This window comes from Manis pentadactyla, chromosome 9 (assembly GCF_030020395.1).
Source record: "Manis pentadactyla isolate mManPen7 chromosome 9, mManPen7.hap1, whole genome shotgun sequence".
NCBI classification, from domain to species: domain Eukaryota; kingdom Metazoa; phylum Chordata; class Mammalia; order Pholidota; family Manidae; genus Manis; species Manis pentadactyla.
Window position 1 is genome coordinate 72,904,829 of NC_080027.1, and position 26,971 is coordinate 72,931,799.

The following is a 26,971-nucleotide window of genomic DNA, read 5'->3' on the forward strand; positions in this document are numbered from 1 at the left end:
ATCTATAGATGTAACATTTTGTTCCAGTCAAAACCACATCAGTATTTCACCAGGGAAAGCATTTATCATCAATGTTATTTTCATCTGTTATTTTTTCCAACATCTCTTCTGCTTTTCTTTTACTAGTTTGGTTGTCATTTTCTAAGCTTAGTAACTTTTCTATTTCATTTATTTGATTTGTTAGCAGGCTCTGCCAGTCATCAGCAACAGTAGAAGATGCAGTCAAATCAGTAGTATCTTCAACCTTAACTGCCTGCAGATAGCTTCGTAGCAGAGTTGGTTTCAGAGGCTTTGTTTTCACCTAGGAAAAACCAAACATGTTTTACGACTGAAATTATTACTCATTTTTTAAACAGTCATCAACAAAAATCTTTAAAGAAAATCCTTAAATCCTCTGCAATTATGAATATGTTATAAAGCCACCATTTTTTTGGCTAATTCCAACAACTACTGGAGTAATTTTGGCACCAAAAACTGTAAAATGTTAATTTGTAGGCTTAAAGATCCCAAATATATTCCAGGAACACCACATTTTCTAAAAGGTGTTGAACTTACACTGAAAGAAAACATATTAAAAACAATGCAGATAAAAATCTGTTTTGTCTTCTACTCCCTTCCCTTCCCAAACATGTCTATGTTTTGTATCTTCTATCAAAGCCATAGAAAAACTGCCATTTACTTGGTGTTTCCTCTCATGCTTCAGAGCACCATTGCTGGAGAAACAGGAAAGAGCTGTGAGGTATTTGGAAGTTGGCCTGTTTCCAAGGCACTGCACTGGGTCATATTTATAATACTGTGTCTAAAAAAAGTTTTCATTTTAAGTTTTTTTTCCCTGATAATTTAGAAAGTAGAAGTATAAAGAAACTAAAAATCACTGGAATCCACTATCCATATTTTGGTATCGTTTGCTACTAGCCTTTTTTCCCTGTTTTTAGCATATTTTGACATTCTGTAGAATTTTATATCTTGGTTTTTTTCTCCTGTGAGTTGTTTCCTAGGTCAAAATAACTCCATTATGGATGTGTGATACTTTTTTTTCCCAATTTAACCCTATAAAAAAATTAATTTGAGTTTATTTCTTGAAAAAATCCTAGATGGTCTTCTCAAGATTCCCTGATAAAATCTGCTGTTAAAAGGGAATACTGTACTTTTAGAAATACAGAGCAGGATAAGAATAACACTACAATTACATAAGATTCCAATCATTAAACATTTTGATATAAACATTCTAAACTCTTTTGCATATATATACACTTAAAATCTGATCATATTTATATAATTTTCTATGCTACATTAAAAACATTTTAGCATTTCCCTTTATTAAAAGTCTAAGAACATGGCTCCACCATATTCTATATATATACATATATATATATATGTCACAAAATACTGCTGTTACAGTTAGGCTAAATTGAATTTCACTTGTTCATAAGTCTTTGTGGAGATCTTTGCTGCCTTGCATTCAAATCTTTTCTAAATTGGTAAAAGTGGGAACTTTATGACATTGTGATTTTCAAAGAGATTATATGGTAACTGCTTTTAGAGTGAGCTTAAATGTTTGTATTTTTAACCTTAGTTCCCTCAGGATTGCTCTGTTTGGCACCTGAGAATTCTCTAGTCAGCCACCAGTCCCTTCAAAGTCTTAACCTCTGATCCTGTGGCTGATGCTATGTTTATACCTATTGGGCTATCTAGGTTCTTATGAAGTTAGCAGATAAATATCAGCATGAGCCCTCCAAGGCCTTTGGCAAATTATTTAACTTTGGATTCAGCTTTCTCATCAGCTCCTTTTAGTTACAAAATGCTTTTACTATAAAGAGTAACTGGGTAATGAATAAATATGTGCATAAACAAGTATCTCAACATACCTCATTTAGCTCACAGGGCCAAAATGAATCTAAGTCATCCATGCAATATTGAGAAATAGATACAGAAAGAAAAAAAACTGAAGTTGCTACTGATTTTGAAGTGAATGGATAATGTGAATGACTTAATGGTCCTGTTTTGCTATAAAAATGCTTGAAGCATTCTGGTGCATTTGACTGATACCAAGTACAAATTTGCCCAATTTTCCAAAATCCTGATTCTTTGACTTTTTTATCTTAATGGTGATGGAAAACAAGACATTTACACATTCTTGGTTTATTAGTTTCCCAGTAATAACTACCTCCTTGGTGGAAGGGGCTGGAGCAGGGATTTGCTAAACAGAGAAATAAGATATAATGTAAATTAAAGCCTACACTTACAAACTTGTCCTGTTTAGCTTAATTGAAGTTTTGAAGCCCAGAGGCAGTCATTGTAATTCCAAACATATTCACATATTTCATTATCTTCTACCTCTTCCTTCTGGCTGACTCCAAAGATCTACTCTTTGGCCTAAAATTCCTCCTAGCCTGACAGTAGTCCTTTCTCTTTCAGCCTGAGGTTACATTAAAATTTACCTTTTTTTCACTCATTGGGTGTGTAAAATACATGGCTTGCTTTGCTTCCCTAGGGCCTCTCCCATTCTCATTCCCGAGCGGGAATATCATCAAGATTGGAGCAGGCTTTCAACCTAACCCTCTCCAAGAACAAAAAAAACACTCCCCCGTTCAGGTAGATTAGCTCTTAATACAGGTATCCCCTGCTTTTTCAAAGTTTGCATCATGCCACCTTGATTTTACTAAAGACTTGTTTTAGCTAACTGAGAGAAATCTGAAGAGAATGTTGGCTTTTATGAAAAAAAGGTGAAAAGCAAAAGTAGTGTTCCTAGTTATTTCACAGTTGGCTGTTAACAGTAGCAGTGCGTGCATACCCTGAGCAGCAAGAGTGGCCTCGCCAAGCTACTTCCTTGGCAGGTACCCTTAAGCCTTTCAGCATCCAGCTGCCACTATGAACTGTATCTATTAGCATTTTTGCTTTATTTTTATTTGATTTTGTGCATCCATTAGCAAGATGTGTTCTTGGGTATCAAAAACCTACGAAAAGTTTTTTGGGTCTGAGAATGCTAAACAAATTGTCCAAATGATAATTGCTTCTTGCTTCTTCCCTTCACACTGGGTTTACAAAAGGTTTCATAGGAATACTCTACTTTCATATAGGGAAACCTGTATCTAACTCAGAATTTAACAGGTTTGGTATGAAGAGTATGCACAATAATATGTTGAAAAATATATAGAATGTCTGTTATGGCTATAAATCTTCATAAAATTCACTTGCCTTCACTTAGAACAAGGGTTGACGAACCTTTTCTGTACAGAGCCAGAAGTAAATATTTCTGGCTTTGTGGGCCAAGTGGCTTCCCTCACAACTGCTAAAGTCCACCACTGCAACACAAAGACAGCTACAGACAATAAAATGAATGTGTGGCTCTAATCAAGTTTTACTGTAACAACAAGCAGTGGGCTGACTGGCCCACCAGCTGCCATTTGAAAGCCCCTGACGGTAAAGTACTAAGAAGCAAGTAAACGGGCTTCATAGAATAGACTGTCGTAATTTTATCCAGGGATAACAGCACTTTCAGTAGGCTATGCAAAAGAATAGATAATGCTTTTAAATGTGTCCTGCATTAGGAGTGAATTGGTAATCAAGCTTCAGCTGGACAATGATACCTAGCATAGTGCTTGGCACATAGTAGAAAATGTCTAGTTAGCCAGTGAGCTGAGTTTGTTTAACATGCACCAATGTTTTGAGAAGAAACATTTTTTTCTTTTTGGAAATAGAGAAAGTATATAGCATTTGACTAAGAGCCATGATTTCTAGTTTTAAGTCTATCACAGATTGTCTCAATGATTCTGGAAAGTTGTTTCACATTTGTGTCACTGCTTCCTCATTTGTAAAATAGATGTACTTTACAGAACTGCTGTGGAAATACTTTTCAAAAGTTTTAAGTTCTGTAAATTCTTAAAAACATTAATTGCAGGGAGAGCATTAGGAATTAGACACAAGAATTTCTCTATTGGGTTAATTATAAAAATGGGCTTGAAAAGGAGATACGAAATTTCCATCATACCTTTAAACTGTTGGGAAACAGGACAATTATAAGTGTTAGTCAACATAATTAAAGTGGGGATCTAGCTTTGATACTCTCAAGCTTCCTTTTTACTTGATTCTATGACCTTTCCAATTGCCCAAGATCAGAACTTTGATTCCCCAATGCCAGATTTATAATACTTTAGTGATACACACTTGGATGCATCAAGCTGCAACTATTGTTGCTGAACTCAGTTATGGAAAAGTGAAGGTAGATCTTGATCTTTGTTTCAACTCTCCCAGAGATTGTATTTATACTATCACACTTGAGATTTCTCCTATGTAGAAAGGAAAATAAAATATATTGTTAAAACCTGTTACTTGTTAAGGCTGTGTTAGTACTAGAATTTTCATTTTATATGTACTGATGAGAAGAGTTATTTAATGTGCCTCTCTAAAATTTAAAATTCCTAGTGACTAAAATCTCACTATGCTGTTGAGTTTTAATAAGTAATCTTTCCTAACCTTTCAGTAGTTATACCTCTAATTGTCTGGTTTTTAGATTTTAAGCAGTACAGTTTGTTTGCTGTTGAAGTTTTGCACACTTAAATTTTTTTTTTTAACCAAAAAAACCAGGCAGCAGTAGTTTGCTTTTAATATGACAAATGGACTTCTGGAGCCATATAATTGCTACAAATCGTTTAATATACATATTTATACTTGGTGTCACGGATATTTGATCCTTTCACATACTGTGTTCGACTGAAATAATTTATGATAAATTTCTTTGCAATAGTTTACCAAAATTATGTAAATTACCTTAAACACTATTAAAAACAACTGATGAAAATATTTAGCCATTTTTTAATTAAAATAAATTTTTAAATGCTCAAATGCCAGTATTCCTAAATTTGGGTGACTCAAAAATTGAAGTCCATAATACACTACCTCACACTCCTTCCCCAAACAGGCTGGATTGTATCTATCTGATTTATACACTGTGACTTTTTCCTGCTGTTTTCCATCAACCTTAATTGTGATAAATGGTGCCATGTTGCCCTCTTGATATTATTTTGGACATCAGTTAGGTCTTAAAGCATCCAGATGCATACAGTTCTACACATAACTGTAGAATTAGCTCACTAAGGTCTACTCGGCAGTATTTTTAATTGACTTACATGTTCTGTGGGAAAAGAAGAATCATAAGTCTTTGCAGTTACATTCCTCTCTTCAGTGGGCTCTCCCTTGGGATCTGGATGGATACTGGTGTTATTCAAAGTGTCAGCAGCTCCGATAATGGTAGTATCTGGTTGACAAAGAGGAAATGTCAACAACTGAATTTTATTCTCCAGGCACTCATTTAGTTACTGAACTTTTCTCTGATTCTCTGCTTTTGTTTTTTAAAACAATGTCTATTTTCTTTTTGAACATTTTGTAGTTTTCATAGACTCTGCTCTTAATATTAAGCATTTCATTTCAGAAAAAAATGTTATTGGTACTTTATAAAACCGATTTCACATTAAAGTGAAGGAAATGGTATCAATATCTTCTAAAACAAAATAGCTGATATAAACTCATATAAAATATGTTACCCTTCTTCCCCTGGTTACTGCATTGTCCACACATGTAAACATTTATACAGTGAACATCTTACTAATTCAGATTAACAGGAAAAATCTAAACTAAAAGATTATGCAATTGGCCATATAGTAAAATGCCCAGAAGGTGTCACTGGACTTAAGTAAATATATAAAAATGATTTAGAGAAACACATCAACTTTGAAAGCTGAAAGATACTTGAGTATCTTTAGCTTGAGTATTTTACAAGTTGTATTTCTATGGAGTTTCAGACATCTCCTTCTATCCTTATCATTGAGATTTAATTTAGAAGAAAGACCTGTGAGAAAATGGTAAACATAAGACCAGCCCCAAGACTAAGCTTTGGACAGATTCAAAAATAATGGAATCTGAAGTTAGTAAGTTACAAAACTTATAGCTTGCAAAATGAAGTTTTACAGTGCCTTAAGTGTTTTGTATTTTTCCCTACAACACTACTCCATTTATGTTAGTAAACAAGATATACTTAGTTTGCTTTTAATTCCAAATTTTTCTTTTTTACATTTCCTTTTTAGAAGAAGCCTGTTAGATCTATGGGCTAGTCAAATCTATTCTTGTAATCTGCATTTCTTTAATGGGTCTAAATTCATAATGTTAAAACAGGCCAAGCTTTTTTAAAACCTAAGAATGGCTTGAACAACCTCAACAACTATGACCATGAGATTGCTATTAGCAAAGGAAACATTTTCCTCATAATTGTATTTCTCAACTATCACTGTTAGCTCCAACTTACATAGCATCTATACATATTTTCATTAATATTTTTAATAGGAAAAATTACACAAGCTTTATTACCCATCAATACTATGTCATATATTACATCCATTTAGCTCACTTTTTTATTCTGGAGTAGTTTTATAAAGCAAAACTCTTGACATTATGTTGTGTAGTTTTAAAAAATAGGGCAGTCTCTTTTCTCTTGAAATACTTAACATTTGAATATTAACAGGTACATAGGGATTCAATTTAAAATGTTTCAGTGACTGATAGGAAATTATTAATATTATGCCTCAAGATTCTTATAATAGCAAAGCTGGATTTATTGTGCTAGTGAAGGGACAGATGAAAAAAAAATTCAGGAAAGGAAAATTGGAGGAAAAAGTGACAACATAGAGAAACTAAAATGTGCTTCTGATGGAAGATTTTCTGAGTATAGAAAGAAAAAGAATGAATACACACACTGGCTGAATCCTTAACACCTTCACTGCATTTGCTCTAAAAAGTATAAAAAGATGAGGTAGTTGTTACTAATTTAAAATGAATGACCCAGGCCTGTGTGTTGTCTGGGGTTTTTTTTTTTTTTTTTTTTTGCCATTTTCAGTTCTAGATGAAAAGTTCTTAAATTTCCAAAATGCAATTGCACCTAAGTACATGTTGATATTAGTGGCTCATCATGGGTGAAAAGAAATCCTCTTCTGTTTAAATAAAGCTTTTCCTGCTTTTACATATATGGAGTATTTTAGGTGTAGGGAAAAAATATATAGTTGACTTGAACAGAGTGGGTTTGAACTGTGTAGGTCCACTTATACACAGATTTTTTTCAATAAATACGTCAGAAATTTTTTTGGAGATCGACAATTTGAAAAAACATTATTGTAAGACTACAGTATACATATAACATATGAAATACGTCAGTTGACTTTCTTATCGGTAAGGTGTCCAAGCAACAATAGGCTATTAGTAGTTAAGTTTTGGGGAGGACAGAAGTTATGCAGGATTTTTAACTGCACAGTGGAGGAAAAGGGGGTCAGCAGCCCTACTCATGTTGTTCAGGGGTCAACTGTACTACTATAAATGTCTTCGATTTAAGACAAGTAGTGATTCTATAGCATCTTACTAAGCTGATGGATAGTGACTATAATGGGGTGTGGTGGGACTTGATAATATGGGTGGATGTAGTGACCACAATGTTGCTCATGTGAAACCTTCATAGAATTGTATATCAATGATAACAATAAAAAAATTCCTAATGGAAAAAAGTAATTAAATGTCTTCATTTTAAATAAGCTCTTTGTATACTCTTTTTTACCAAAATAAGTAAGAATACAAATTTTAAAAGAAAACATAAACCTTGTTTTCTTACCTGGTCCAATATCCTTCCTGACATCCTCAGCAACACTGTTACAAAACGTTACTGAAACAATCTTTTTGTTTTCTGACGGACTTGTGGGTCTCCCCTTCAGCACTAAAGGAATGCTAGAAGTTGAAGTGCTATCTGTTTGACTTTCAATTTGATTTACTTTTGACCAAGGACTGGGGTCTAAAGAATTCACATATACTGACGTTTTCTCAGTTTTTTTATCTGAAATTGAAAGATCAAAGACTGACTTTCCACCTCTGTTGACTGAATCTCCAGATGGCTTTATGTAAAACGAACATGATTCTTCCAGCTGTTCTTCATGGTAAAATTTTCCTGAAGTGATGTCATTTAATGACACTGTTTTTTCTATATTATTTAACAATGTATGCTGTCCTTCGTTAACATTCACAAAAAGATCATTTTTTGTGGCTTCAGTTACCTGATTCTCATCAATCTGACTCTCTTTGTTAGAAAACTGTTTGTGTGTGGAGGTTTTTGAGTGAAAAGCAGCTTTCATGTCTTTGGCTTGTGAGGCACCTATATTCTCATTGTTAACCTGAAGATGGGAAATGGTCATGTTGTTTTCTAAATATCCCAAACAGTTCTTCGACTGACTGCTTCGCATCTCATTCAGATTTTTCCAAATAGTTCTCTCCCCAGGGTTTGAGTTGGGTTTCACCAACAAAGGCCTAATATTAACATTTATATCTGATTTCTTAAGAAGTACTTTCAAGTTATCACTGAAAACAGTAGATGACATGGGGTGGTTGACTGATGTGACACACGGAATAGTTAGTTGAGGTTTCTCTGAGGTGTTACAAGTTTGTGGAAAATCTGAAACTTGTTTAAATGGCAATACACTGCACTCACTTTTTTTATTTAACAGTGATACCTGTTCTGTTTTACACTGTTCATCATCTAACATATTATTTGAATCCTGTAATTTGTATTTTTGACACTGAACTGGATTCTTTTTTACATTTAGAGATGAGTCTAAATCTACTTTGGTTTGATCATTACTTGTAATTTCCTTCTCTATGGCATTTTCTTGAATCCCTGGGAGCACTCCAAACTGTGTGAATGATTCATCTTCAGAAACATCCTTATTTATACTGCAGGTCATCTCATTTAAGATACTGTTATTAAGTGATGATCTGATATTGTCAACCTCTAGATGGACATTTGCATGGTGAAGATCTAATCCTTCAGTTCTTTCTAGGTTTACTTTTTCTATTGGTGTATCTGCCACTGAAGAAGTACATCCATTGTCTTCCAATTCCACCTTGTCTTTTATTTCTGAAGTAACTGCTTTTCTACAGTCAGTAATATTCAAGGTCTGTCCTTGACTACTTAGTTCTTTTTCATTGCAGATGGCTTTGCTTTGCTTTTCATCCTGAGGTACAGTAATATCAATGTCATCCTTGGAGCTTTTGTCCAAAAGCTGTAAATCTGTCGTGAGAACAGAATAAATTTGTACATTGTACACTAAAGCTTGCTTTTATATGACATGTACAACCTGCTTTTGTAAAAACATTTAGCATTAATGTTTCATTAGCTAGATATTATATAAACATGGCACTGATTTTACCTAAATACTGAGTTCCCTTTGTCACAGTAAGCACATACTTAGCATGCTAAATATTTGGCTCTACCCATATTAAATTTTTATTTCCTAACAACAAAAGTATTTTTCATTTTAAAAGGGGGAAATAAACTGAGACTATTACAAAATGGTTTTTATTTCTCTAGTATGTTGCTTCCTTTTGGGCATACAGTATACTTTCATAAAAACATAGCTGACTTGATAAAAATTAATTTATCCTAACAGGTTACATATTCTAATGTCTATTACTAGCTAGATCCAGAAATTGCTAGCTGGTTTCTGAAAGACCGACAATCATCACTTTTTTTTTAACTACTTTATAAGCTTTTTAAAATTTTGGAATACTTTTGGGCTAGTGTTATAGAATATCTATTTAATCAAAACATCAATTGTATTCATCTGTGTTCTACCCATAACTTTAAAAATTTCAGTATAGCTAAAATAATCTAGAATACAAAGTTCAGGCTTTGAAGGGCTTTTTTGGTTTAAACATTCTTTCTGCAACATCTCCACCAAGTGGTTGTTCAGCCTAGATTTGAACACCTTCAAATAATTAATACTGTCTTTAAACAAATCTTCAAGATGGATGAATGAACTATAGAATTATTTCACTGGTTACAGAAACATCATTTGATCTAAGAAAAGTGCTCTAGGTTTGGTCACCAGAAGGTTATTGGTGGCCCAGAGAACATCCACAGCAAAGCAGTGAAGACAAAAGCCAGAATGCAAAAAGCGTAGGATCCCATGAATTAATTTTTTCCCCAAAATATTGACTGTAGATCAAAGGAGCTATTTTGTTATCGTTCTTAGGAAATACACCAATGAAAAAGTAAGTTCCTACACTTACTTTTAGTAAGTATAGAAGTTAGGGCCTACACTACAAGGTCCTCAAAGAAAAGACTGTAATTGATATCCCCCTAAATCCTAGCACAGCACTTTGGCAGATCCTTTATTGGAAGGTGTGGGGGAGGGGGAGGGGGGATTCAACATATACATATTAGGAAATACCAATGTAATCTTAGGTTACCTTCTATAATGATTTCTTCTATAAATGGGCCTTCTTTCTTTCCCTCCTCTCCTCTACATTTAGTATCCGAACAAAAATTCACAATATTTTCTTCCCTTATTTCTTGCCCAGAATTCCGTATGATGGTATTTTCTAATTTTTCAATTGACATTTCACTGTTTTCAGCATTTACTTCTGGAAAATTCTAGTGTAAAATGGAAAAGATATCTTTAATGTAAAAAACAGGCTGTTACAGAGTGAAACATTCAAACTTTGCTGATGGAATGTGTCTCAATTCAACCATTCGGCAATTTCTATTTTGAAAGCAAAATGATTTTATACTAAATTTACTATTTGTAACAAGATCACTTTAAGTTCACTTTGTATAGTCCCTCATATTTAAAACAAAATGGAGACCCTTAGGTGTTTTCAAACATGCATTCCACATTACACAATACCACACATCATATATGTAATAAAAGACCCACTCCTTTATTAAAACCAGTGTAGTCATGGCAAGCAAACTGTTTTGAATATTTGGTATTTTTGTGAATCAATTCAACATACTGTTATACATACCCCTTATATACTAAGCACATATTACATGGAAGCACTTAACTAGGCTTTGGAATACAGTGATGAACAAAATACAGTCCCTTTCCTCAAGAAAAACTACAGTTACGGGGGAAAGACAGAAAAAGTATTAACAGGCAACTTTAATATAGGCAGGGATTACGAGGCACTCCACAGAGAACAAATGGCACATACAAATGCTTAAAAGCAAGCAAGGTTATAGGCTTTTCATGGACAAACTCATGATTTACTTCAGCGGGGGCTTAGACGCTGAGAGACGAATGGGGAGCAATGAGGCTTGAGGTAAGCTACATCTAGTCATGGGCCTCATTCAGCATGCTAAGGATCCCAACTGTACCAGGAAGACAGAAGTCACTGAAGGGCTTTAGGGTGACTAACATGATCTGACTGGAAAGACCATTCTGGCTACAGTATAAAGAATGGATTAATGCTTCCCAAACTTTTCATTAAAACCTAAAATGAGGAAAAAATGTTTACAACAGTGTACCAAATGGTATTTTTACTGAGATCTGTTTTTTATGCTTTTTATTTTTAAAGAATGCTGGTCACAAACCACTAAACTACCATGAACCACTAATAGGTTGCATCTACAAGTTTGAAAAACACTCAGTTAAAGGGAGACAACATGTAAGGCAGAGAGAGGAGGCAGATGAGTGCCACAGTCCAGTTCAGGTGGTATCGATAAAGATGAGCTGCAGGTAAGTTTGATGAATTATGAGCTATTAATAGGACTTGGTGAATGACTGGATGAAGGCTGAGAGAAAAGAGATTGATTCACAGAGTTCAGATTAGGTAACTGGTGGAAGTCATTTAATGAGCTAGAAACCGAGTAGCTGGTTTGGAAGAAAATATGAATTCAGTTTGAACCTGTTGAGTTTGAAGAGTTAGTAAGACATTAAGGTGGAGATGTCTAATGAACATTTAGATGAATGAATCTAGAGCTTAGAAGAAAACTGACCTGGAAATGTAGACTTAAAAAATCATTGGCAGACAGATGATAAGTGGAGATGTACAAGTTGATGAAACTAAACAGTATATTCTGAGAAGAAAAGAGGATAAAGGACAAAATGCTAATGAAGATCTCCAAGGAAAGAGAAACTGACAAATAAGTTTGCAAAGGAGATTTAGAAAAACAGTATGGTAGTTATCAGGAGCTTTGGAGTTGAGTAGTATGGATTCAAATCCTGATTTCAGTACTTATTAATTGTGAAACCCTGGAAGGGTACTTAATTATCAATTGCTGTATAACAAATCATCCCCAAATTTAATGTTTTAATATAACAAATTATCCCATAGTTTCAGTGAACCAGGAATTTAGCAATGGCTTGGCTTTATGGTTATGGCTCTGGGTCTCTGATGAGCTTCCAGTCAAGCTGTCATCACCTGAATCCTTAATTGGGGATGAAGGGTCTGCTTCTACAGCTCACTCACATGGCTGGTAGCTGGTGTTGGCTGCTGGGTGGAGTGCTTTGGTTCTCTTTATGTGGGCTTTCATCCTCCAGAGCTACTCTTTACTATGTGGCCTTTCCAGCAAGACAGCCTGGTTTCTTTACATGGGCTGAGAGAGAAAGAGAAGCAGAGAAGTAGAGACAGAGGTAGCCTAAAGAGAGTGTGTGTGCACTCAAGATAGAAACCAGTCTTCTAATTTCAGAGGTGATGTCCCATCACTTTTGCCATATTCTTTTAACTGGAAGCAGGTCACTAAATCCAGCTCACACAAGGGGAGGGGATCACAAAAGAAAATGAATACCAGGAGATGGGAATCACTTGGGGTTTAGAGGCTGCCTACAATACTTAAACTTTGTGAACTCGTTTTCTCACCTGTAACATGAAAATGTGAAAATTCAATTATGTTTACAAAGCATATGGCTCATGGTTGCCCAATTAATGGTAATAAGAACTATTATTACCACCTCAAGGAGAAGCCTGAGAAGTAGGAAAAAAAGCAGATAAGTGAAATATATTAGAGGGAAAGGGTATTCAAGAAGGAGATAGTGTCAAATGTGTCAAAGGGACTAAAAAATGTCCACTTAAAGTAGTATCCATTAGATGGAGTGGAGAGGTAAGGCCAGACTGCCCTATGTTAAAGGATGAGTGGGAAGTAAGGAAATAAAAAGTATGAGTATAGACAGACCACTCTTTTAAGCAACCTGGCTGTACAGGGGGAGAAGAGACTTGCACTTAAGAGATTACATAAAATCAAAAAAGGTTTTGCTATTTACTTTGTAAAACGCAAAACACTTAAGCATGTTTAATGGCAAGTAGAAATATATAACTAGTAATTCACAGAAGAAATATAATGAACATGAAAATACATTTACTAAATTGATATGCAAACTAAAACAATTAGAAAAATTAATTTTTAAAATACTGTTTACAATAGGATCCCAAAAGATGAAATAAAGACAAATTTAACAAAATGTTGGCAAAACCTACACAATGAAAACTATAAAAACATTTGAAAGATATTTAAATAAATTTAAAGATATGCTCATGAATTGGAGGATTCAATATTGTTAAAATGTCAATTCTTTGCAGATTATAGATTCAACATAATCAAAATCAAAATCCCAGACTCTCCTTAGAAATTGACAAGCTGATTCTAAAAGTTACCTGGAAATGCAAAGAACGTAGAATAGCCAAAACAGTTTTGAAAAACAACAAAATTGAAGAACTTACACTATCACATTTTAAGATTTCTCATAAAGCTACACTAAGTGTTGTGTTGGCTTAAAGACAGACATATAACCAATGAAACATAATAAAATAATTCACAAATGGAACCACATATATTTAATCAACTGATTTTTTTTTAAGTACCAAGGTACAATGGGAGAAAAAAGTCTTTTCAACAAATGTGTGTGCTGGAACAATTTGGAAACCCATGTCCAAAAATTGGTGCTCAATCCTTTTATCATATTGTACACAAAGATTAACTAAAAATGTATTATGGACTACATGTTAGTCTTATTATTTTTTAAGTTGAGAAACTGAAAGTATAAAGCAGGGAGAAAGTCATCAGTGATGGCCCTAATTTCTTTTAACAGTTTGTACCCCCAACATACTTGAATTTTACCTGAAACTTGTCATCTTCAGACTTTTCCTGATCATATAATTTATTGTAATGTTCTTGTAACTTAATATGAGTTTCTTTAAGTGATGATAACTCATTTTTAATCTCATTAATTTCTCCATTAAGTTCTTCAACCTAATGTAAAATTTAAACAAAATGAGCAGGCATATAAATGTGTTTGTATGAAAATATTAACTCAAGAGATGGATAATAGTAAAAAATGAAAATCCCAAAGTAATTACTGAGAGCCACCATTTATTAACTGTACTCAATTTACAGATGAGAAATGTGAGGCTCACAGACATTAGGTAACTTGCCCAGGATCAGGTGGCTATAAAGTGGTAGTCAGGATTCAAATCCAAAGCTAAATCTAGGGGTTGTGTTCTTAACCCCTTAAACCACCTTTTGTTACAAATGAAAAATTATTTTTAAGCTTAGAAGTGCTGTGAAAGTTAAACCTTCATTGCTTTCTTAGTTTTATTTTCTTATCAGAGAAACATTTTAACTGAACTAGATGAAAAGTACTGACATAAGTAACACAATAGGAGTTGACATTTGCACCCATGAGCTGGGTTTTCCCTGGCCATTAGTCTTACTGTGTTTCTTGGGGGAGCACTCTTTCATGGGAACCTCAAATATGAGACAATGTAAGTTTCACCAAGGAGGCAAATACCGTTTGTCTCGGAAGATAATAAAAGTTTCCTTTGAACAATTTTTAAACTACCAAAAACTCCACAAATACATGTAATATTCCTTACAGAGGCTAACAGACATGAGCTCACCTATTACTTTCCTTTCATTTCATCTACTTTTAACCATCTTTAATGACCATCTATCTCTGCAAGGTACTTTTTTCCAAAGCTCAATGTGTTCTTTAGCCCATCCTTTCCTATCTCCCTGAGTGCCTATTCTCAATCCTTCCTGCTATACCAGCATATTCTCCTCAGCCCACAAACATGGTCTTCTCACATTCCTAGGTTTTTTTTTCTCATTGACCCAATTACTGTCTCCCTCATTTCTTAAAATGAAGTCCACATTTACTACTTTGAAAGTTTAACCTCCCATAACTCCTTAACAACCTAACTTCTGCCCTCATTGTTCTACTGATCTTTTTCCTCAGGTTTCACCTGCTAATTTAGCAAAAGGCTTTTTTCCAAGTTTCATACCATTTAACTCTGTAGCATGACTACGTTTGACTCCTTGTTCTTGAAACTGTCCCCTTTCTTCACTTTCATGATACTACTCTCTCTATCCTGTACCTTCCTCACTGTTCTTACCAAGCTTCTCCTCTCCTCCTGTCCCATCCCCCAGCCCCTTCACAAAATGCTGGCGTTCTCCAAAGCTTGCTCTTCTTCAGTCTTCTCAAGTCCTCTACTACTTCCACAGATGATGATCTTACCGTACTTATACCTTGAAATTTTATCTTTATGCTAATAAATCTTAAATATCTCATCTTCCAACCTATCTCCTTAGATTCACATTTTCAAATGCCTGATAGGCATTTCAAGCTAATGTTCTACGGGTACCATAAATTCAGCAGTTCCCAAATTAAACTCATTTTCATCCACCAAATCTGCTTCTTCCCATTCCTTACATTAGTTAATGACATTATCATTCTACTAGTTCTACTAATCTCAGAGTCATGTTTTCCCTTCTAATACTCATTAGATATAAAATGTCACTAGCCCTGCCAGTTACACTTCCAAAATGCTTCCTGTACCAAGCCCCCTCCTTTCTGTTCTCACAATTATTGCCCTAATTTGTTCATGGTTCGATTATTTGCAATATTCTTCCTATTGGTCTCTTTCCATAAAGCCATCATTCATACTGTTGCCAGGAATTGTTTTTCTAACACACAGATCTGACTATGTAACTTCTCTGATTTAAAATTCTCAATGGCTTCCCATTACTTATAAAATAAAATTCAACTTCTTTAGTAAGGAACCCTTTGGAAGGTGATCTCAACGTATTTTCCAATGTCACATTCCACGTACCCTTTGCTTCATTCAGATCAGACTATTCATCACCCTTGAAAATGCAGTTCTGTCCCTCCGTGATTTTTCCCATTCTTTCTAATCTGTTAATACTACTAAAAGCACTGCATGCTACTGTGGTTAATTTCATAGTTAATAATTATTAATTAGTTTCCTTTTGAGTGTGAGCTCTTTATTAATCTTTGTATTTTAGGCATCTTTGAAAATCACGAGTACCTAGAATAGTGCCTAACATAGAATATATGCTCAAAAATGTGAATCAAATTTTTGTGACTCCCCCCATTAAATAATTCCTGAGCACTCTCACATATTATCTTTTTGTCTCTCTACATATCCATTGGCTATATAATTAGCCAAATGAAAATAGATATAGTTAACAGTTCTTTATATTTTAATGAATTTAAATATATTATCTAATAATATAGTTTAATTTGTATCTTCTTTCACTATTTTTTTTAAAGTAGCAATTTATATGATTCCATCTTATCTTTGTCAGTATCTCACTTTTTTAACCTATCTTGATCCCATGTCAGTAGCAATGCTATAATTGTCCTTCACTCAGGAATGGTGAGGATGAACCTAGAGGATATAATGCTAAGTAAAATAAGCCAGGGAGAGAAAGACAGATATCATATGTTTTCACTTCTATGTGGAATCTAAAAACAAAACAAACGAAAGGGAACAGAACAGCAGTAGACTCATAGACACTGAGAAGTGACTGGTGGTCACCATGGGGGAGGGGTTGGGGAAACAGGTGAAGGAGTTAAAGAGGCAGAACGTCTCAACCATAATATAAATCAGTAACAGGGATGGAAGTACAGCATACAGAATATAGTCAATAGTTCTGTAACATCTTTCTATGTTGACAGTAACTACACTAGTTGGGGTGAGCATTTAATAATGTAAACAGCTGAATCACTCATATACTTGAAACCAATATAGTATTGTGTATCAACTACACTTCAATTTTAAAAGACATTTGAAAAAGGGGGTGAAACACAGAGATAGAAATACAATTAAAGAGTAGATCTGATCTCCCATTCAAGAAAATCCTTATAGAACGAAAGCAGCTTTTTTTATTTAACTATGTTCTTTTTAATATTTGAAAAAGGGGGTGAAACACAGAGATAGAAATACAATTAAAGAGTAGATCTGATCTCCCATTCAAGAAAATCCTTATAGAACGAAAGCAGCTTTTTTTATTTAACTATGTTCTTTTTAATACTAAAGCACATGGAAGTAAAATGATTGCAGAAGCTAAAGATTCTAAGACAAAACCAATTTTATACAAACTTACAGACTGAGGCCTTATCAGTGGCACTGAATGCTTATTTTTCTTAATTCAACAGACTTTTAGGGGAGGGGTATGGCTGCGGTCTCATCAGGAAAAATGTTTAATTTTTGTAGCTCAACTAACTTTTTTTTTATATTGTTGGCATATTTAAGTATATTCTCCTTTTACGTATAGTTTTCCTTATCCTCACAGTATCATTTCCATGGTCTTTTAAAATAAGAATGAGAAGTAAGTGTTGGGATGCGATGTGGATTAGTGAAGTTAAAATGAATGTTACCATGCTTGTTGCTTAATGATAAATTTTACTATTATACAGATTATTAAGCACTTTTTTATTATTTTGATAAAATTAATTAAAAATACTTTTTGGGATCTGGGTAAAACTTATCAAATTCATCAGTGAAGACTTGAGCTCTCCAAAACACAAATGAAGAGAACATATTCTCTGGAAATGAACTGAAATATCTACAGTTACTTATTTAACATATCAAACAAAACTATGTAGAGAAAATGTTATCAAGCTGGAACTTATATATATAGATAGATAGATAGATAGATAGATATAGGTATAAAATATAGTAGTATAGTATTAGAATAATATAGCATAATTAGTACAAAATACAATAGTGACTTTCTTTGTATTAAATTTTAAATAACTGAAAGGCAATGAAAATAGATATTAAAACAGAATACCCAGTTTTGCAGTCTAGCTCTTTAAAGTGAACCTTTATATTTCACAGAAAGAATTTACATCATTTTACAGTTTTATTATCTATTTCATTGAAATTAAAATTTAGTGTAAAATAAACGTGGTTTAAGGAAATAGCCATGTTTATAATATTTCAACTCATGATAAAATGTTAATATTATAGAACTCAACTACCATTTACATGTTCTAAATGGCTTTAATACATCTCAACAGAACTGCTGAGGAAAGCTAAACAAATCAGCTAATAGTAGTACCTTATAATTCCTCATTTTCATCGTTTACTAAAATACTATGCAATGGTTTTATGAAAAGGCAAATTAATTTTTCTTTGTCACATATGGGAAGTCATTCAAATTATTTATATACATATATATAGACACACACATATATGTGTAGTTTTTCATGCATGAAAGCATTAGAGGAAATTTTACCAAATTTAGCTATTAGCAAGCATTCACTTTTTGGAAATAAAAGTGCAATAAGAAAATGTCTGACTTTATTCCTATATTATTTTTGGAATATTTTCTCAGCATTTAATAGTTATCTTAAATGTCCACAAGCATTTAAAATATTTTAATATTTCAGTACTTAATAAACGTACATGCTTTTTCCAAGTTCCCAGTGCTTTCTCATGCTCATTTTGAAGATTAAGGAACTTTTCTTCATTTTCTTTTACCTTCTCCCTTTGCAGCTCATTATCTCTTTCAAGGGTCTGCAATAAAATTAATTATCCAAAAAATAATCAATACCACATTAATGAATTTTGATGTGTTTTATGTTGCTTGGACCTTTGCTTCTAACATGCTGAAAGTGCCATACAGATCAGTGATAATGTGCTATCTCAACAATAATTTTCATAAATTAACAGAAAGGTGCTCATAGTTTAGTTAACAGGAAATAGGGGGAGGTTATGAAAAAGAAATGGCTATAAAAGGGTATAAAAACATTGCCATTATTCAGTTTCACTGCATAAGTTTTAATGTACTGAAAAAGTGATATAAAGTACAGCACTGAAAAATATGAAATGTAGCATAATCCAGCCTATTTTAACTATCACAGAACATTTTTTTCATACCTGTTTATTTTAGAAATTGACTAGTTAGAAAACCCTTAAATACAATTTTAATTTCAGATTAACACTTTTTTAGTAGAGTTTCAATATTTACCATATTAATTTACTACCTCATAAATCATCATAATATAACCACCACTACAGTACCCTCTGCCCCCCAAAAAGCCTTGACAGAGTAAAAATACTTCTTAGTGTTTTCTAGGACAAGGATTTTAAAGCTATCAAGTCATTGTCACTAGTATTATTAGATCTCTTCAATGTCTGCTGATAAGTAAACTGTAAAAAGATAAGTGGTAAGAACTCTACCTACATATCTAATACATCTGGAATTTTCAAGTTCATTTGTTCATCATTATTGAAGCTATATATACATTCAGTACATAAATTTTTCAAGCCTCACAAAAGATACAGAAAGAAAATGTTAAGTTTCCTCTAGCGATTCCTCCAATTATACTTCCCAGAGATAACCATTCCAGTGGTTTCTTGTGTATCCTTCCAGAAATTTTCTGTAAGTGCACCAGTACATAAAATGTATCTTTTTAAATACAGATAAGACCATATATAGTGTTTTCTACAATCTGCTTTTTTTAAAAAATGGATATCATACCATTACTTTCCATATCATTATACACAGATCTCCCTTTAAAGGTTTCATAGTATTCCATTTATTTAAAGTTCTCAACTACATCTAGAATGTCCAAATGCAAAGAAATAATTAAGCAAAATTATGGAAACATCTAATAAAAAGCATTTTACAATTTTAACATGAAGATTCTCCAGTTCATAAATAGCAAAGCATTTTGAGAGCACCCAGTGAATACCTATTCTGATTCTACTTTGGGATAATATAAATATTTTTATAGAAGTCATGTTTTCTTCTTAATTTACAAGTACACATAATAACAGGGCAGTTATTGAATATCTACAATGGAACACAATGGAACATATTTAAGAGATTCTTAGTACTTTCTAACAAATATTTTACATTATCTATAATAACACTGCCTTTTGGAAGATATACAAATCAAACTTTAGAGGAGATATGGGAGACTATAACAGTCTCTATCATACTAACAATAAATGAACAACAGCATTATGTTCTTAAAACAGTGTATTAGATATGATAATCATTTCCTGTCTCTATACCCCCATCTAAAAGAAATTATGTCAGATATCTCAGTGTCTGTTTTTCAGAGACATTCCATCCTCCACTACTATTTGGACCTATTGCTCTTTCAGGCAGCGACTGTGATCACGTTATCTCTGAGGATTTCCTTCACTCTCCTGGGGTGGAGCTCTTGTTTCTTAGATCTCATGGCTTCCTTTTCCTTGGTTTATTATCTTGTCTTGTAAACTATTACTTCTTCATAAAGAAGGCATAGATGGCACGTTTTTGGAGACTGCATGTGTGAAACATACCTTTATTCTACCAATATTCAAAATTTGACTGAATACAGTACAATTCTGCTTTGGAAATCAATTTCTTGCCAACCTCTGAAGGCACTGTTCTATTATCTTCTACCTTCCAGTGTAAGTCTGAAGCCATTTTGTTGCCATTCTTATTCTTAATCCTTTGAATGTGACCTACTTTTTCTTCCCACAGAATTTTTAAATCTTCTCTTCAAGTGTAGTATGAAATTTCACAATGATATGCATTGGTGTTGGGCAAAACAAATTCAAATCCTTCAGTTATAGGTTACTTTCTTATACTATTTCTTTGGTCATTTCCTCTCCTTCCATTTGGTCTATTCTTTCTGAAACTCATCAGCCATCTCTCTCTCCCCCCAATTACCATCTTCTTGTCTTCTGACATGCATGAAATTGTCTTCTATTTTCTATAAGACTATCTCAATATTATCTTCCAAACTTTCCATTGTAGTTTTTATGTCTGCTAATGTGTATTTATTTTAAGGGTTCCCTTTTATTCAATGAATGTCCCTTTTTCATAGACTCTTAATTCTTATTTTGTGGAGTAATAAATATATTTCTCTTAACTGAGTATATTTTCTCAGTTTCTCCAAGTTTTTCTCATTATCCTATTTGTTTTCATGTTGGAGATGTTCAAATGTCTAGTAATCCTTTAATGCCTGTTCATATTTAAGAATGAAGTGTTAAAAAGCCAATTAAAAGTTTTGTCAAATGCTGGACTTCCCTCAGGTTTGATCTGGCTGAGCTATTTCATTGGGAGAACTTAACTAGCAGCTGTAGTCTTTTCTCTTGAGCAGGTTAGTTACCCTAGAAAGGGATCTTCTATTCTCCTGCCTGGAAGTTCTTAAGGCTAGCTGCCCTCTAAATAAGGAAACTGGATTAGAAGTCTCAGAATTTGGTATTTAGACTTTCCAAACCCTGTTTTCACTAAAATATTTGCAGTAGGGTGCTGGTAAATTGGCTCTTAAAAAAAAAAACCGATAAGCAGCATTTACCAATGTCATTAGTGTTAAATTTCAGCTACCATGGTCAGTTTCAAACTACCACTGGTTTAACAATGAGCTCACAAAATGACAACCCCTCTAACAACCACTCTCTCTGGTACAAGTGGTTTCCAGCACACCATTGGATTTCCCAACCTCAGCTGTCCCTCAAACTCTCCAACATAAACCTCCAGTCTTCTGCCAAGTAGGGAGTCAACCAGCATCTATTTGTGCAGGACAGGGAAGAGAATCTGGAGGTGCATTAACGATCTGCTAATTTTGGGCTTCAGTTGTGCACCCTTACTTCTAGAGGCACATGATGCTTGCAATTCCCAACAGTTTCCACATCTTTGACTTGGGTTTCTACTTTCTCTCATTTGTTAAATAAATTACTAATTTTCCATCTGGTTCCCTTTTAAAACTTTATTTTTATTGTTTCCTCTCCCTATTTCCTTCTCCCTGTGGATTTTTTAAATATCATTTTATTGCAGTTTCAGAAGGAAATAGAAGTGAACGTGTGGGTTCAATTCAACATGTTTAACCAGAGCCCTGACCTGGCAATATCTGAACTTGTAGAGTCTGAACACATTCATTGTTAATCATTCACTAATTTAATAAAATTTAATGAACTCCTATTATGTGCCAGATACTCTTTTAGGTTCTTATGCTAAATGGTAGCAAAAATATTACTCTTCTCATGGAATTTATACTCTATCAGGAAATTATTTGGTATCATGTGCATCTGGATCAACAAATCTGAAAACCATTCTTTAAAAATGGGTATTGTGGAAAGCCAAAATAAAGCCATCTGTTAATGCTTTAATATATCAAAAATTAAATAAATTATCCTGGTTAATAATATTAATACTCTAGAGAAGGAAACTAAGTAAATTATTCTTACTATTACTTATTATTCTATGACTATACCAGCATAACTATACTTATATCTGGACTAAACCATAATTAAATCACAATAGAAAATTTCTCTATCATGAGAACTTAGGTGTCTATGCTCCAAACGGCACTATTAAAAAAATAAGACAGAATGACAGCATGATTGCAGAGCACTGAAAAAGCAACAGGCCATTATGAAAAGTAATGATCCCTTTCAATAGAAGTGGAATTAGAATGCTCCTCAAGAAAACACTTAAAGATATCTACACAGCATAATCCTAGCAACAGTTCAACATTAATATCAATATTAATATTTTGTTATACTACATATCACTGATTCTCCAACACCAGTCTGCAAATACTGACCCATGACAAAATTTCACTAGTCTGTGCAAAAAATGTCAAAATGTCATCAGATGTCTTTTCTTGTAAAGGACTGTCCTTTATCCTGGGATTATATCCTTAATATACTTTTGGTGTTAAAAATGTTCTCTTATAAAATGAAAGTGATGATAGATGGTACTGTATATTTTTAATTCCTTTACTTATCAATTCTACCCTATTTTTGGCAATATTTGCTTGAAATTTTATATGAAATCTGGTTTCTCTACATAGTATCAAGGCTCAGGTAATAATGGTGCTAGTTAAAGAGTAATTTGAATTACCTAATATATTGGTAGTTACAGTTAAAAAATCCTGGAACCATAGTTACAATCATCATTAACTCAAAGGAACACATAGTACTATTACATATATTTATGACCACTGTAGGCCCTGTAGAATTCAACAATACATAAGCATTGGATTTAGAGCTCATGAAGGGCAATTTAAAAGTCACAGTCTTCATATAATTAATCTAACAAAAATGGCAGCTCTCATAGATCCAGGAAAAATACATTAACAAAGTAATGTTGCAGAAATAGTGCTGGAGTAGGTAGAATCAGGGCAAAGACTTAATCATGATTTTACCACTAATTATAAAACCTTTAACTACATCACTTATACTTTCTGCATTGCTATTTCATCATGAAATGAAATGACTGGATTGGCTAATCTTTAATATTTTGTTCATTCTAAAAATCCATGTTTCAACTCCTTTAAATAAATTAGGAGACAATCCTGGTAACTAATGCTCATAAAAAATTTGGGTAAATTACATATGTTTCTTGAGAGAAGGTTCAACATATTAGACAAATATTCCCAGCTATCCACCTAAATGGTGGGTGGAGGAGGTAGGAGGATACTCGCTTATAACTGGACTGTTAGAGAAATTCTTTTCTAATCTTTTCTTGCAATAGGTGAAGAGTTAAGAGGAAGGAAAGGTTTGACTCTAGCACATCTCTTCCCATTCCTTCTGGTCTAACTCCTCTAGTATTGGGGGCAGGTAAGAGAAATAGAGAAAGTAAAACTCTCTACATGACTAGTCATAGAACATCAACTAAGGAGATAAATTGTCCATTTTTCAGGTTCGGTCTGGTTCCATTCAATGATGATGGACTCAGCATAATTTGTGAGTCCCAGAGCAAAATGAGAAAATGAAGGAAAATAAGTGCTATTAAATATACTAAAATATAAAACTTTCTTTACAGCCCTTCCCTTCCTCCCTACCTCTCTTCCTCTTTCTCTTTCCCTGCCAACCTATCATGGTGCTTTTTATGTTCTCTTTAATCATGGTCCCCTGGACAGGAAGATACTCACAGAGCAAATGCAGTTCTTCATAGGAAACTCAGCACAAGTGAGATCCACCAGCTACTGGGTTCTACTTCCTGCAAGCTGATGGACCCTTGTACTCTGTCCTAGCTGGGAGTGGGGAAGTCAATTTCTAGATCTCATGGGCCTTCTGCCCCAAAGCATTGCAGACGGGTAACCCACAAGAGATTGCAATTGCCAGGCAAGGATGCACCTCAGTACCTGGACTGGGGACTCACTCTCCACCCAGTCACCTAGCTAACAGGTTTAGGAGTTGCCAGGCTGGGACAGAGGATGCTGAAGAGCACATGGACTCGACCCAGACACTCCCTGCTGCACATAGACCTTCACCAGGGATACAGTAACAATACAACACAGGCCTCTCTCCAGTGTCACCCATTAGACACAGCAGCAGTGAGACAGGAGCAGAGAGGTTGAGGACAGGCAGGGCCTAGGGCACCAAAGGGTGGAAAAGCCAGCAGCCAAGAACCAGTCCTAGGAGGCAGTGGGAGAGAGAAGAGTGCCTTAGCTGAGGCTCCAAACCCTTGCCGAGTACATACTCCATTTTCCTATCAGATTTAACTTATAAATTCAAAGATACAAATTAATAAAAACTTCAAGACAATGACCACAGAATATTAAACCTGAAGTACAAGCCCCTTCTAACTATGGGTCCCTCTGTAACTGCCCCGGTTACATACCCATGAAGCTGGCTTTAGCCTCTGCTGATGGTGGTCTTTACCATGGAGGTGACTGTAGTGTTCTTGGAAATGTTCAGACTTCACCCTTTATTACCAAGAATTTTTTAGAGTGGCACAAATATCTTCCACAGGCCACCCCAATGGAACATGTCCCCAGCTCCTTCTCAAGTCGGACATCCTGTCACTTGGCCTAGTGGCACACAAGACAGTTCTTACCCTTCCGCTACCCTTCGTGTACCATCATGTGAGCATGGAACCAAAGAACCCTAAGCCAGGGAGCCACCGAGGTTCTCTCTTCGTACCTCTCCAGAGCCATATAGAATGGAACAAGCATAATACACTTCAAGCCCCATGGGTACAGATCACCTGTTTGTCTTCTTTTATCACCTTCAATTCTGCTTCCAGTTCAGTATTAACTTGAGTCTGTTGCTCAAGTAACTGCTGCATATGTTGGAAAGAAATGATGATATCCTTTAAAAAAGTATAAATATGATATATCAATTGAAAAATTTGAGATAGGTATATTTCTGAATTCATTCTCATATTGTTTTCTTATAATCTTTATAGTTTAGCTTCAACACTGTAATAAACAATATATTGAAATTAACAAATGGCACATTTTACTAATTTAATATCTAAATAATTTATATTACATGTTTTCTTATCAGGTACTGTTTCTAAGAGTTCCTCAAATAATTAACAGTTTTTGAAATGGACTATGCATTCTGAAACACTGCTGAAAAATGTAAAGAATTCAAAACTAAAACTTTTAAGTGCCTGCCCAAAGTAGTAAATTAATCACTCCTAAAATGTCATATTGTTAACTGGCTAGGATGTCATTGCATGTATTCAGAATCAAATGGAGGAAAAACAGAAGAGAAAAAAGAAACAGAAGAAGTTTTCTTTCACATACTTTTTTTTTAAATAGAAGAATCACAAATACCACATCAATTCAAATGACAGCAGACTGTTCTGCAAATACAAGCTCTAAGCACACATATGTTTCAATAATTCTCTTAGGATACTACTAAACTATTGAGGAAAAAACTGATTTTTATTTATAAAATATTTTAACGCAATATTTTTTCCAGCTTTACTGAGATACAATTTACATACAGCACTGTGTAAGCTTAAGGTGCACATATGATTTGATGCATGTTTATATCCCTAAATGATCACCACAGTAAGGTTAACATCCTTATCGCCTAACATAATCACCATTTTTTTGTGTGTGGTGAAAATATTTAAGATCTACTCTCTAAGCAACTTTTGAATATATAATGCAGTATTGTTACCTGAAGTCATCTGAGGTACATTAAATCCCCAGAATCCACTCATCTTAAAATTGGAAGTTTGGACCATTTGATGAACATCTCCCCATTTCTCCTCTGATTTATTTTTTAATGGGAGTACATGGAGACCTGGCTAAAAAGGTACACATGTATCCATTCAATATACACTAAGTGCTCACTAGGTGCTAGGAATCAACCTAGGCATGGTTCCCTTTGTTATTTGACTTATTTCTCACATTGCATCTGGTTTTTAAAAATATTTACTGGCTTCCAAAATATGGTTGCTTGCCTGTTTTTCTTCTTGAATTTGGATAATCTCTTCATGAATCTTCTTATTTAATTCCAACTCCTTAAAAAATTTGAATAATTTTAAAGTTATGATATAAAATTCAGCAAGTCCTATATTCAGATTATTGCTTAACAAATTTGGGAGTGTTATGACCTACTATTACTCCAGAGTACCATTTGTTTGCTGTTGAAGCAGTGACTCTAGTGAATTGAAAATGCTATTAGATACCCCACTTAGGCTGGTACAAACTTATAAATGTTAATGTTAAAAACTACAGAATTTCTCATCTCCAAAAGCTTTACTGGAGATACCATTGTATCATAAGATTACCCAACACTGTATTAAAGTGGACATAAAATGGTTATAGCCAAATTTAATTGTCCTAAAGTCAAGTCTTGCTGATAATGGCAAAAATTATCTAATCATTTTTTAATGATTCATAATACTTTATAATTATACTGACTTTATAGAAGGAACTTTTTGTATTACAATCCTAAAATTCTCAGAAATTAAAAAAATGTCAATTTTATAAATATAAACACAATTAAATACCATGTTGAGTCTTTCTTGAAGTTCTTGTAACTTCTGTTCTTTAATTGTTAAATTGATGTTTTCTTCTCTGATACTATGTTGACATGTGACCTTGGACTTTATCAAGTCTGAGGTTACCTTTTTTAGTTCCTTAACATAAGAAACATCAAA

At 33.9% G+C, this 26,971-nt stretch overlaps 1 protein-coding gene across 1 annotated transcript; it reads right to left on the minus strand.

Annotated features, from left to right (window-relative positions):
- Nucleotides 1-46: 46 nt before the first annotated feature.
- Nucleotides 47-26,971, minus strand: CCDC73 (coiled-coil domain containing 73; the record flags this gene model as incomplete). The annotated part of the gene is made up of 9 exons (XM_036891928.2): nucleotides 47-301; nucleotides 5,130-5,257; nucleotides 7,652-9,097; nucleotides 10,279-10,462; nucleotides 13,928-14,059; nucleotides 18,523-18,633; nucleotides 25,055-25,159; nucleotides 26,270-26,329; nucleotides 26,822-26,971. Coding segments are annotated over 9 exons (2,571 nt in total), but the record flags the coding sequence as incomplete, so codon positions are not given.